This window comes from Podarcis vaucheri (assembly GCF_965113315.1).
Source record: "Podarcis vaucheri genome assembly, chromosome: 4".
Taxonomy (NCBI): domain Eukaryota; kingdom Metazoa; phylum Chordata; class Lepidosauria; order Squamata; family Lacertidae; genus Podarcis; species Podarcis vaucheri.
Genome location: NC_138762.1, coordinates 97,477,244 through 97,490,700, shown reverse-complemented (window position 1 = coordinate 97,490,700; position 13,457 = coordinate 97,477,244). Strand labels below are relative to the sequence as shown.

General features: G+C 44.1%; 2 protein-coding genes across 3 annotated transcripts in view; one reads left to right on the top strand and one right to left on the bottom strand.

The window, feature by feature from the left end:
* GPC6 (glypican 6) overlaps window positions 1-13,457 on the bottom strand; it is an 826,581-nt gene that overhangs the window by 3,275 nt on the left and 809,849 nt on the right. For both annotated transcript variants that reach the window (XM_082218698.1, XM_082218699.1), the window contains 2 exons: window positions 6,683-6,819; window positions 28-203 (listed from right to left, as the gene is read on the bottom strand). In XM_082218698.1, coding sequence (XP_082074824.1) covers window positions 28-203; window positions 6,683-6,819 — 313 coding nt within the window. The remainder of the gene's footprint in view (window positions 1-27; window positions 204-6,682; window positions 6,820-13,457) is intronic.
* Window positions 1-13,457, top strand: part of DCT (dopachrome tautomerase) — a 103,238-nt gene that overhangs the window by 44,927 nt on the left and 44,854 nt on the right. The window lies entirely within an intron of this gene.

The following is a 13,457-nucleotide window of genomic DNA, read 5'->3' as shown; positions in this document are numbered from 1 at the left end:
GAGAAGTTGAATGACACAAGATCTTACTTGTATCCTGAAAATTCACATCGTTCCCATTGTACGCGTTCTTGAGTTTGTTCGTCATGACTCTCAGGGCCATGATCTGCTGCCTTATGTAGGTGTCGGGCCTGGTGATGTCAACGTCAACCTCAGGATTGTTGATCTGGTTGGTGAGCCCATCATTCATGATCTCTGGGAGGTATCTGTGCATCAGAATGAAGAACGGCATCAGAATGATATGCCATGACCAAGAAATTTCACTAGTCCCTGACACAAAAAGCCAGAAAGTTCAACTTGTCATTCCAATGTATATGCAGCATTTGCTGCAAACATGCCTCCATGACCACTCACTCAATCCCGTTAGTCTTTTAAAAGTTTTTCTTTTTTAAAGGAACAGGCAACCTGTTTTCCAGAATGGTCACTTTAGCTCACCAGTAAACCCACCGTTTGAAACTGAATAAGCCGTGAGTCCCAGGCAGGCAGGCTTTACATGTATTATATGATGATGATGATGATGATGATCATGATATACTGTGCTGGTTTACACATTTAGGAAAGCACTTTGCTTAGTAGCAATTAAGAAATGTATTGTGGTTAATGCAGGGGTTTTTTTTAGGTAGGGAGATAGGAAAGAAAAGGGTTTTCAAAAAATATGTATCTGCATTAAAGAAGGAACTGTACAATATTTTGACAGGGTTTAATGTAAACTCTGTTAATATTATTAACATGCCGTGACAGAAGTGAATGCCTGAAAGTGTAGAAAATGTTATGTGAGAAGCACAGGGAAACTGGCACAAACCATCGGCATCTGTGCCTCAGAGGAAGTGCTTTTAGATAAAGAATAATAATCTCATTTTAATTCCCTTCACTGTCAATATTATGAACTAAAAGCTATGGATCGGATTTAAACTAAGGCTACAATCCTAAATACTGCACACATTATACATTTAAAGCACCTCCCCAAAAGAATCCTGAGAATTGTAGCCCACCCCTCACAGAACTACAATTCCCTGAACCCCCTGAACGAACTACAGTTCCTAGTATTCTTTGAGCAGGGAATGTGCTCTAAATACACACACAGCCACAGACTAAGACGTAAGCTCCACTGAACACAGTTAGCCATGACTCAACCCTTGATGGTTTCAATGGGAATTAAATGAAACTAATGGGCAGAGAAATCCAAACTGGCAGAGGCACCAAGTTCCGTGTAACAGGGGGGGGGTTGCTGGTTGTGTGTGCAAGGCCCTCCGCCATCTTGGGGAGGTCTGGTGGGGCCCAGTCCCTCAAAATTGGGGGTGGGGATCAGTCCCATAGAGTGGGCACGAAGTTGGGTCTGGCAAGAGTGTAGCAGCCCCAAATGCCCTGTTTCAAGGACTTCTGCCTCCTACCACAGCTCAGGTTGCCTGTTGGCTTCGCACAGTGGTGGCTGATGCACTTGTGGGGCTCATCACTGCCAGCAGAGGCACATAGGATAGCAAATGACTGGTCATGTTGTGCAGATGCCTGATTATTGTCTTCCAAAGCAACTACTCTATTTCAAACTTCAAAATGGAAAGTGTAATGCTGGTGGTCAACAAAAGAGTTTTCAAGACTCTCTCAAGGCAAATAGAAGAAAATGTAGTATAGACACCGACAACTGGTAAACACTTTACCAAAGGTGTCATGGGCTTTGAAGTTGCTCGAAGTCAGAACGAAAGGGAGAAATGTGCTAAGAGGAAGACACATTTGGCAAACCCTCAGTGTGATCAACTCCTGCCTGGAAACCTATGTCCCCACTGTGGAAGGACGTGTGGATCCAGAATTGGCCTCCACAGTCACTTGCGGATTCACTGTTAAAACTGTGTTGATGGAAGACAATCTTACTTGACTATGAGTGATCGCCAAAGAAGGAAGAAGATAGGATTGCAACCTATATACTGAAAGTCTGCATTAAATCTCATCTCCACTGAACTGATGGATAGGTCAGATACCTTCTGTCTATGTATTGATCATGTTAAGGTCAAAGGCGGTGCAAAACTGCACTCCTGCGTCCGACCTCAAAGGCTGGATGGGTTTCTTGCCCCACTCCTCAACATCTGCATGTTAAACATGGGTGTTTCTGGGGGAAGCCTATGTGTGTAGACCTCTATGGGAGCTGGAGCCCTGAGTGATCAAGTTCATGCTCTTAGAGAAGTCTACATGCTTAGGCTTTGGCCAGGAAGATGTGCATGTTCAACACATGATGCTGGAGGAGCAAGGATCAAGGGAAGTAATAGTGCCACTGTATTCTAGATCAAGGGAAGTAATAGTGCCACTGTATTCTGCTCTGGTCAGACCTCACCTGGAGTACTGTGTCCAGTTCTGGGCACCACAGTTCAAGAAGGACACTGACAAACTGGAACGTGTCCAGAGGAGGGCAACCAAAATGGTCAAAGGCCTGGAAACGATGCCTTATGAGGAACAGCTAAGGGAGCTGGGCATGTTTAGCCTGGAGAAGAGGAGGTTAAGGGGTGATATGATAGCCATGTTCAAATATATAAAAGGATGTCACATAGAGGAGGGAGAAAGGTTGTTTTCTGCTGCTCCAGAGAAGCAGACACGGAGCAACGGATCCAAACTACAAGAAAGAAGATTCCACCTAAACATTAGGAAGAACTTCCTGACAGTAAGAGCTGTTCGACAGTGGAATTTGCTGCCAAGGAGTGTGGTGGAGTCTCCTCCTTTGGAGGTCTTTAAGCAGAGGCTTGACAACCATATGTCAGGAGTGCTCTGATGGTGTTTCCTGCTTGGCAGGGGGTTGGACTCGATGGCCCTTGTGGTCTCTTCCAACTCTATGATTCTATGATTCTATGATTCTATGGAAGTCACCCCATCTCAGAGGCATAAATAATAATAAAAAGGGACATTTTTTTTTAGTTTTTTGGTATTTGTTTTCTTTTCATTTCATTTTATTTTGACAAAGCAATAATCACAAATAAAAAAATAAAAATGTGCACCCCACCACTGAGACCATTCCATTCTAACTATCCAACCTCCCACAATTTCAACACCTCTTGCGATGTTTCGACCCCTTTCTGTTTTAACAGTACAAATTCTACAAACACCTTCCACATCTCCTTGAAATCATTTCTTCTACATATTCCCCGCCTTGCCTTAATGGCACATGTTAATTTAAAGCTGACCGAAAGTCCAGAGGTAGCATTATTATTAATTTACGATGGGGTAGTAGTTTCGCAGGCTATGAAGGACTTGCTCACAAATTTATTGACAGCTGCACAAATTATGATAGCTAGGAATTGGAAGGGGCAAGCAGAATATAAAATGGAAGAATAGTATAAAGAGGTGTGGGATATTTTTAAATTATCATGTACCTGCTTTCTTTTTAATTGGATAGGTTTCACAAAATCCACACATAATTGACCCAATTATACAGAAATAATGTCTCACTTTTTTTTGTTTATTTCAAAGACTTTTAATTTTGATGAAACATGTTTTGTAAAGTTGCATCAATCTGTGATAACGTGTTGTGGTCGAAACATCTCTCTCCCTTTTATTTTTTTACGCAGATGTCTTTTTAGGAATGTTGTTTCTGCTCATTTCTTTTTCTGAGTACCGATGGTGACAGAGGCCATCGTGCTCTGTATTTCTGAAAAGACCAAAAAGCTCAGAAAAAGCTATGATTGCATTGTCACTTGTTCATTAGGGTTCCATTCACATTATAAGAGCTGTTTCACACTCCCAGCTCCCTGGTCGTATATGGCCTGATAAAATTACATCTCTGATAATGAGGCATTCCTGGCTGCCTTTCAAATAAAGGGCTAGAAAGATCAATCCTTCTCTGTGTTATTTGCTAATTGATGGCCTAGAATTAACTCTGCCTGGCCTCTTCTTAATTAATAGTGGCAGTTGTAGAGAAAGGAGTGATTTTAATAATCACAAGTAGTCTTGACATGATGACTTCTTCAGAGTCACATAGCTTCCTTTGCCCTAAAACTTAAGTTAGGAAAGGGGTAGAGGTTTCCCCTGCTCAGTGATATAAGAGGCCTATTTTAAGGCATGTCTACCATAAATGGAAATTAGTTTGATATCAGTTTGTCATGCCTGTTTAAGAATGAATCCTGGGATTTGTAGCTTGGTAAGCGTACTAGTGTGCCTAGCCTCTGGTTTCCAGATATAGTTCTGAAAACTTCTTTATTCCTTTGTTGCAAATTGAGCCTTACATTGTCTACTCATAAGTACATCCTACTGTATTCAATGGAGCTTACTCCCAGGTAACTGGGTAAAAACTGTGCAGCCTTACATTGCAATCCTAGCATTTTTACTCAGAACTAAGTTCCACTGAGTTCAATTGGATTTACTCTCTGGTATGTGAGTATGATCTTTTATTTTCCCTCTCTTCCCTCCCCCTCCCCTTTTATGAATGATCACCCACTCTGAGACCCCACAGCTAATTCTCCCCTGGCCTCCTCGCTGGCCCATGTAGGACTAATTCAGCCAGCTAGCCCTGGGGACTATCTAATGCTTATTGGATGGGAGTCATTTTGGACTCACAGCTGTCCATGGAGGCACAGGTCAAATCTGTGTCCAGGGCAGCTGTTTACCAGCTCCATCTGGTACGTAGGCTGAGACCCTATCTGCCTGCAGACTGTCTCGCCAGAGTGGTGCATGCTCTAGTTATCTCCCGCTTGGACTACTGCAATGCACTCTACGTGGGGCTACCTTTGAAGGTGACTCGGAAACTACAACTAATCCAGAACGCAGCAGCCAGACTGGTGACTGGGAGCGGCAGCCGAGACCATATAACACCGGTCTTGAAAGACCTACATTGGCTCCCAGTACGTTTCCGAGCACAATTCAAAGTGTTGGTGCTGACCTTTAAAGCCCTAAACGGCCTCGGTCCAGTATACCTGAAGGAGCGTCTCCACCCCCATCATTCTGCCCGGACGCTGAGGTCCAGCGCTGAGGGCCTTCTGGCGGTTCCCTCATTGCGAGAAGCAAAGCTACAGGGAACCAGGCAGAGGGCCTTCTCGGTAGTGGCGCCCGCCCTGTGGAACGCCCTCCCATCAGATGTCAAAGTGATAAACAACTACCTGACATTCAGAAGACATCTTAAACTTCAGGGAAGTTTTTAATGTGTGATAATTTACTGTATTTTTGGTTTCTATGGAAGCCGCCCAGAGTGGCTGGGGAGGCCCAGCCAGATGGGTGGGGTATAAATAAATAAATAAATAAATAAATAAATAATAATAATAATAATTTCCCCCAAATTGATCTTTGAATTTTATTGTTATTCATGCTTTTATACTGTATTTTATGCTGCTTCTATGTTGTATTACAATTAAGTGTTTTAAATTTGTTATTAGCTACCCTGAGCTTGGTTTTCTGAACCAGGAAGGGCGGGGTATAAATATATTTTTTGTTGTTGTTGTTGTTGTTGTTGTTGTTAGTATTATTATATCCTGCCTTTTCCCCTGACAGGGACTCAAGGCAGCTTACAGCTACAATTGTATTCCATTCCATTTATCTGTTGAAGGTGTTGTACACGATCCCTTCCCTCTCACAGTTCTACTTTACAAAGCGTGTTCTCCAATAAATGAGAGCACGTGTTGCGGTGTGGGCCACCAGGCCAGGCCTCTTGTTGCCAGGCAGGTTAATAGTTGTTGCCTGGCATCATGATTGGGTAACCGGGTTGCTGGGGCAAATTGTATGTTGCAAATTGGGTGGGTGGGACCCTAGTCTTTAAATATTGGTGCACTCTGGTTTCTCTTTCTCTTTGCAGAGTGCATCGGATCACCCGCCCGCCCGCCCTCTTTCCGGTTGACCTTGCTTTGCCTGTCATGGGGTCGTCTGCTTTGGAGCAGGGGCCTAGTAGAAATTTTGCCATTTGGTGATTGGCTGTGCCATTTGGTTTTTGCCTACTACTCAGCAATTCGTCACAACTTGTAAGGTTGCGGTTAGGCATTGGTTATAATATGCTGGTGGTGGAGGGGTCAGGCTGGGCCTGCCCCTCCTATTGCGCTGAAGGGAATTCCGTTAAAGGAATCCTGGGGCTTGCCATGATTTCGTCCAATCCCTGTTATGGGACCAGGGCCACCCAATCCCTGTTATGGGAATCCTTGTTATAGGACCAGGCAGGCAAGCTTTCGGGGAGCTGCTGGGGTGAGCGGCGTGGGTCTGACGCTTAGCTCAAATGACCCCCAAGTTTGACTTTCTCTTCTACTGGCTACCGAGCAGACCTCGGGATGTCAGTTCTGTCCCAGGCGGGGGGACAGATAGTCATAACCAATGTCTAAACAACCACTCACTGATTTTGTATTTTAATAAAGTTGTGGCCAAAATAGTGCCCAAAAACCAAAACTAAAATTACGTGTTATGTGTGAAGTTATTTGAGGGGTGGCCTGGGGACCTACACACGCAACAACCCTGCGAGGTAGGATCAGCTGAGAGGTTGTAATTGGCTGAAGATGACAGGTGTAGATGTGTATTTGACATCTATGTGTGCAGGAGATCAAACATAGGAGAAGCTCCCTGAGGTGGAACAGGATGTCCCTATTTCCATTTGAGAAATGTTGGAGGGTATGTTTCTGTGTGTGTACCTTCAACACATTATTGCAAAACAACGCTTCACAAAGTGAACAGTGCATGGTTCCATGGAAGTTTCAGATGCAAATATTAATATATATTTTTGGTCTCCCCCCCTTACTTAGCTTTGGTGTGCCCATTCCAGCAGTCCTCCTCATTGGACAGGCCTGCTGTCACTCTTTCTTCTTTGCAGATACTGTATGGTAAAGTTGACCAGAACTTTTTGGAAAGCTTCAGTTTTTCTTTAATGTCAATTACCTGATCAAAAAGACAAAAGAAGGACATGTGGTTAAAAAGAGATAAGAAAAGATGAATAGACTCAGACTGTGTGCGTGTGTTTGTGCACATGTGCATATTTTTTTCTTTTCAAGAATTACAAAATAGCAAATATTATTCTTGATAGTGGAGACTATTAAGGATAGAAAGATAATTTCTATATAGACTGAAACAAGGTGCAAACCACATGGGACTGCAATCCTATGCCCACTTATCTGGGAGTAGCTTCACTAAACTCAACCAGATTTATTTCTGAGCAGGCATGTAAAGGATTATGCTCTCAATTTACCTTAAGGCCTTTTCTACATAACATTTAAATTGCCTTTGTGCCTTCCCTATGCATGTGACTTTGTGATTATCCATCCAAAAGTGAATGTTGGTGAAAAGCGCTTGTAATTCAAATTGCGTGGCAAGTCCCCCTCCCCCTTTGAGAAATAAAGACACAGGACACGGTATATAAGGTTAATGGGCAAAAAAATGGCCACAACTTTATTGATTGCAGGAATTGAGCGGTATTGGCTTAGGCATTGATCCTATCAGCTAACTGGTTTCAGCCCGATTGCATGAAGGGTTAACCACCAATAGGGGGAGTCCTGCTGATGTACATCAACTAGGATCTCCCCTGGGGTCACCGCTTGGGGGCATGCCTTAGGCCCACACCTCCATAGGCTTCGGACAGGGCAATGCCCCCCGGAATCCTTTACCGGACTACCCTTTGCCTTGGGGGAAGGTGATGGCACTTCCTTCCCCCCTCATTTGCATAACAATACCCCTACCAATGCCTAACTGCCAATGCTGGGAAGTTGTTATGATTTGCTACGAGATAGGCGAAAAACCAAATGGCAGGTGCCAATTCGCCAAGTGGAAAAAATTCCTACCAGGCCCCTTGACGGTGACCAACCAAAGTCCATAGCAAGATCAGAAGAGTAAACTAAGGGGCGGGCAGGGTGGGAAACCTGATCAGCTGAGAGGCGAAGAGAGTCCTCGGGCGCGCCGGGCATAAATAGCCCAGGCCACGCCTCCCTGACCAGCTGATTGGCTAGGCAGGGAGCTGATGTGCCCGAGGATTCCCTCATTCTCGCGGGGGCTGCAAGCCAGCCCCCGCGTGCGTCGGGAGGGTGTGGGCCCACAACCCCACCTCCTCGCCAGTTCGGAAGTGGCTTTGTCAAAGTAGGCTTATATTTGAAGTATAAACTGAAGTAAGAAGAAGACCTAATAAGAAGACCTAGAAGCTTATCAGGAGTCACTCAGTTAGATGATCAGCAATGGTGGGCAATTTCCTTTGAGGCTTACCCTCTGCTACTGAAATATGCACCTTCAAGTTTGTGTGGTTTTCAAGGTCTTGCTCAGTTCACATGGAGCAATAGGGAGGCCTACCAACGAGAATATGTTCCAGAATCCTAGGAATTCCTGCTCAGTATTTCATGCAGAAAGCACACCTTTCTGGTAGAAACCCAGACAACTGGAACGGTGGAAGAAATGACTTTCCACATGTCAGAAAAACAGCATTTGAGCTTCAGTAAGAAGACCTAGGCTATTTAATTGATTTTTATAATACGTAAGCAAACCTGCCAGCCTTCCATTTCATTGTGCTGAGTCTGACGAGTTGTCTTTGCTGCTGTCTTAAAGAACAGTTGGCTCATCTCCTCGTTTCATAGACCCAGAACCATAAAGTACTCTAGATGGCAGCATTGGCCAATATTCTGCAGAATTAAGCGTTTCCCTGGCTGCACACAAAACATTACACCCCAAATAAAATTGTAGATTGTTCTACCGAATAGAAAACTGACAGGCCTGATATTTTAAAACTTGAAACTGACAGGCTGCTATTTTAATGAGGTCTGCCAGAGCCAAGGTTAACCAAAGCCTTAGTTCCTTACAAAGCATTACTGCCTTGCTTCTCAGCAGGAGGCTGCGCAATGCGATGCCTATTGATATCTTTATAGAGTTCTCAAAATTGCATCATGGGTGTGTCTGGTACAATAAAGGCCTTTAATTCTTTTTTAAAAATATGCAATTTTGGACAAATTTTATTTCTTTAAACAGAAATGGCCTTACCTTATTTTTTGTAAAGCGTAGCAGTGTACCATCTAGATCTAAACGGGCCCTTTTGTAATTTGAAAATAAAGTTGGAGACCTTTCTCGTAAAGAGATATCTCCTTCCTCTCTGATGTTTCAGAAACAGAGAAGGAAATTTAAAGGGAGGAAGTGTGCGTTTGATATTTGCAAATGGCTTCATGAATTTAGACAAGGAAATAAATGCCAGAGGTGGTCCGACAGCCCACGCCCATTTCATTTCTCTTCCGCGTTGTGTCCTACGTGAGCACCACTTGCATAAAAAGCATGCATCAAACTCAAACATGATTTTCCGGCTTCACACGTGACAGTGGTCTCTAAAGATAAATTAAAGGTTTGCTTCAGACACTCTCCCCCTCACATCCCTGGACCTTGAGCTGAGGGAGTTTGTGATGCTTGTAACTTGGCCAGGATAACCTGCAAGGTACGGGTTGAATGAACAAGCCTCTCCAAATTGATTCGATTTAATATCTGTATTCTGCTTTTCCAACAAAAAACAACAGCAAGGTAAATCTTGTGGTCTTGCACACCCTCCAACATTTTCCCAATGAAAATAGGACATCCCATTACATAATGAAAAATTTACTATTTACACCCCACACATTTTACTGGGTTGCCCCAGCCACCCTGAGTAACTTCCAACATATATAAAAACATAATAAAACATTAAATATTAAAAAAAACCTTCCCTGTACAGGATTGCCTTCAGACATCTTGGGGGTTGGATAACTCCATACCCTCCAACATTTCTCCACTGAAAATAGGGACATCCTAAGGGAAAGTGAGGGGACGTGGGTGGTGCTGTGGGTTAAACCACAGAACCTAGGACTTGCCAATCAGAAGGTCGGCGGTTCGAATCCCCGCGGTGGGGTGAGCTCCCGTTGCTCGGTCCCAGCTCCTGCCAACCTAGCAGTTCAAAAGCACATCAAAGTGCAAGTAGATAAATAGGTACCGCTCCGGCGGGAAGGTAAACGGTGTTTCCATGTGCTGCTCTCGTTCGCCAGAAGCGGCTTTGTCATGCTGGCCACATGACCCGGAAGCTGTACGCCGGCTCCCTCAGCCAATAAAGCGAGATGAGCACTGCAACCCCAGAGTCGGCCACGACTGGACCTAATGGCATTCCGGGATCAAATCAGAAACTGGGACACCTTCTCCAAATCAGGGACGTCCCTGGAAAACAGGGGCACTGCAAAATACCTATGGTGAGGGATCATGTGTCTCTTCTGAAAGTAGTATTTTATTATCTTGCTTCATGTTCAACACAAATACAGCTACTGAGTCCTCATACCATGTTTGTTTTAGGGAGAGAAAAAAAACAACAGCTTTCCAGTTTTCAGGTGGGGCAGTTGGGGAGGAGAGAAGCCACAGGGATCCCTTAGGCATTTCCTGATTCCATCACCACCCTTGCTGCTTTTGCTCATATGGGACTTTAAATGTGTGCTTGCTCTCACATTGTCTCACCTTTAGGAGGTGGAACTAAGAGCTGATGGCTTTAAATATTCAACTAAGAGCCATATGAGCTGCAAAATTGCTGCGTTCTTGGATATAGAATCATAGAATCATAGAATAGAATCATAGAATCATAGAAACATAGAGTTGGAAGAGACCACAAGGGCCATCGAGTCCAACCCCCTGCCAAGCAGGAAACACCATCAGAGCACTCCTGACATATGGTTGTCAAGCCTCTGCTTAAAGACCTCCAAAGTAGGAGACTCCACCACACTCCTTGGCAGCAAATTCCACTGTCGAACAGCTCTTACTGTCAGGAAGTTCTTCCTAATGTTTAGGTGGAATCTTCTTTCTTGTAGTTTGGATCCATTGCTCCGTGTCCGCTTCTCTGGAGCAGCAGAAAACAACCTTTCTCCCTCCTCTATGTGACATCCTTTTATATATTTGAACATGGCTATCATATCACCCCTTAACCTCCTCTTCTCCAGGCTAAACATGCCCAGCTCCCTTAGCCGTTCCTCATAAGGCATCGTTTCCAGGCAAACGATATGACCCACAATGGACAGGCAAACACCAAGACTGTAATATTTGTTTGTCTGTCACATTTATATCCCACTGAGACATTCATGGCAGCCGACATGTTTCTCTTCTTCCCCATTTTATCCTCACAACAAGCCCCAGAGGTAGGTTACGCAGTGAGACTGTGACTGGTCCAAGGTCACCCAGTGAGTTTCATGGCTAGGCAGAGATTTGAACTCTGGTCTCCCAGGTCCTAGTCCAACACTGGAAGCACTAAACTACATTGGATCTCTGGTTCGTTGCAATTTCTAACAGTCGATCTCATGTTAAGATGAGCTCTTGTTAAAGCAGGTTTGTTTATACACTTTCAAATGTCATCATATCTGCATCATCTCTCCCTCTCTGTTTAGTCACCTTCTCCAGATGACTGTGAAATAAGACTCCTAAAAATGGAGAAAGACAACCAAGGCAGCTGAAAGTACGGAAGCATAATTTAGCATTCAAACTGATGAAAAACAACAACAACACGAACAGGTTTTATATGTCACAGCAGAACTGCACCCACTTTAATATGTCCATCACACCCTACTGTACAATGTAGGCTTCAGAAGTAACTCAAAGTGGTGGCGAGTTAACTCCCTGAAGTGGAAATCTGAAAAAGTCTGTTAAAGATTTTCCTTTTCCTAGACAACTTGGGAACAGTGTTAAAAAGCTAAGTCATAAATCTGAGTCAAGGAAATCCAAAGCATTCTGACGGAGATGCGTTTTACTGCAGATGAGTGTAGCAACAGCACTGCAACCACACTAGTATCTTAAAGTGCTGGGAGGGGGCTGTTTCTGTGACACATCCATAGCTAAGTAAGTGGTGAAAATTCAGGGAGAAACTTTCATCTCTCTGAGAAAGTACAAGCAAAACAGGATCTCAGGCAAGCAGATATTAGTGACAGAATGTCAGGTCCCTGCATCTTTCCCACTGTTTAATAAAACTCATTTGCCTGCAGATAAGAAATGGCCCACCCTTTCGAAATTTTTGAAGGTTGTGAGAACGGTTACTTAAATGGTGAAACATGCATCGGTAAATCAGTAAACTGGAGGAGGATGGAATTTGATTGATGTGGATATTCACATTTGAATGGTGACGAACCCAAGGCAATTTCTGTGCATATCCAGAAACTTGAGACATACAATGGAATACCACTTTCTTTCCATGCTGTGCTCTCATGCCCCAGCAGGGTCAGAGATCAACCTGAATGGTGTTCCAGTCAGGCTGCTGGTCAAGGTCTGGAGGAGACACAGAGGCTGGTGATATCGTCACAAACCCACAGTACCATCTCTGACAATTTTAGACAGGCTCGGTATCAGCACAGGGCACGGTGGGACAAAAGGAAGGGAGACCAGGAAGGCCCACGATGGCTGGTGATGGCACCTCCCTTTCTGAACATCACTTTTCTTTTTTAAAGAGCCGGGAGGTAAAAGGAGAAGTTCCAGGTCAAGCAGCTGTGGTCACCATTTTCATTATACCCAGCGCCTCTGGGCTCTGTCACCAAAGCTTTAGCTACCTGTGAATCTAGGTTGGTACACACAGCTCAGTGGAAGGAATGAAGATATGATGTAGTAGTAAATGTAAAAGAGAAATCAACAATAAAACACATTTCCAAACAATTTCAAGTCCAATACAGATACAGACTTTGATAAGAAAATTTTAAAAAAAGGCTTTTTGGTACAGGAAGGCCTTCAATTGGTGCCAAAAAGGCTTTCGAGAAGGTGTCTGTCTGATGTGTAATAGGAGGGAATTGTAAAAGCTAGGTGCTGCCACCCCAAAGGCCCTATTCCACAGGAGACCCTTTCCTGCAAAAAGCAGGATTATAAGGGGTGAGACAGTTTTTTTTCTACTGAAGTTACAATCACCACAGAAAAGAAAATGGCAGGGATGGCATTGCTGCAGAAGGATATGCTAGATAGGAAGGGAAAGTGCCTTAAAGAAGTATTTCATGTTTGAACACTGGAGAGCAATAGCACGCAGTCTCTGGAAATACGAAGGGGAAGGAGAGAGGGCCAATTCATATCACCAGTGGACTCTGAAAACGGTGTGGGCAGGCACTGAGCAACATGAACACCAACAAAGAGGTTCCCATCACGCCACCCAAACTAACCCCTTTCCCGCGGCAAGGGCCACAAACAGACACTGTTACTCTTTTGTAGAAACTGGAAGTAGCAGCTTGAGTGCCAATGCACGACCATTCTGCAACATGAACATTTCCTGGCTGGCTCAGTCACAGCGGCACATTCCCAGGGGCGAACACACAACATCTGGAAAAGCCCTAAGTAAACACAGGATGCGGCGATATTCCCTTAGTAGACAGAGGCCTAGGTGTTTATTTTCAGGGCAGACATCCTGTGTGAAAATGTCCGCTTGTCTTCAGCCTTCATTCTCATTATCTTCTGTGAACTTAGCTCCCCTGATCACTCATTCATTCTTTTTCTTTTCTTCCCCCTCTACCACCCCATTTTACATAGTGCAACACTGACCCCAAAGTTTCCATGCTTAACATTTAATGATGGGATAGAGTTCTCAG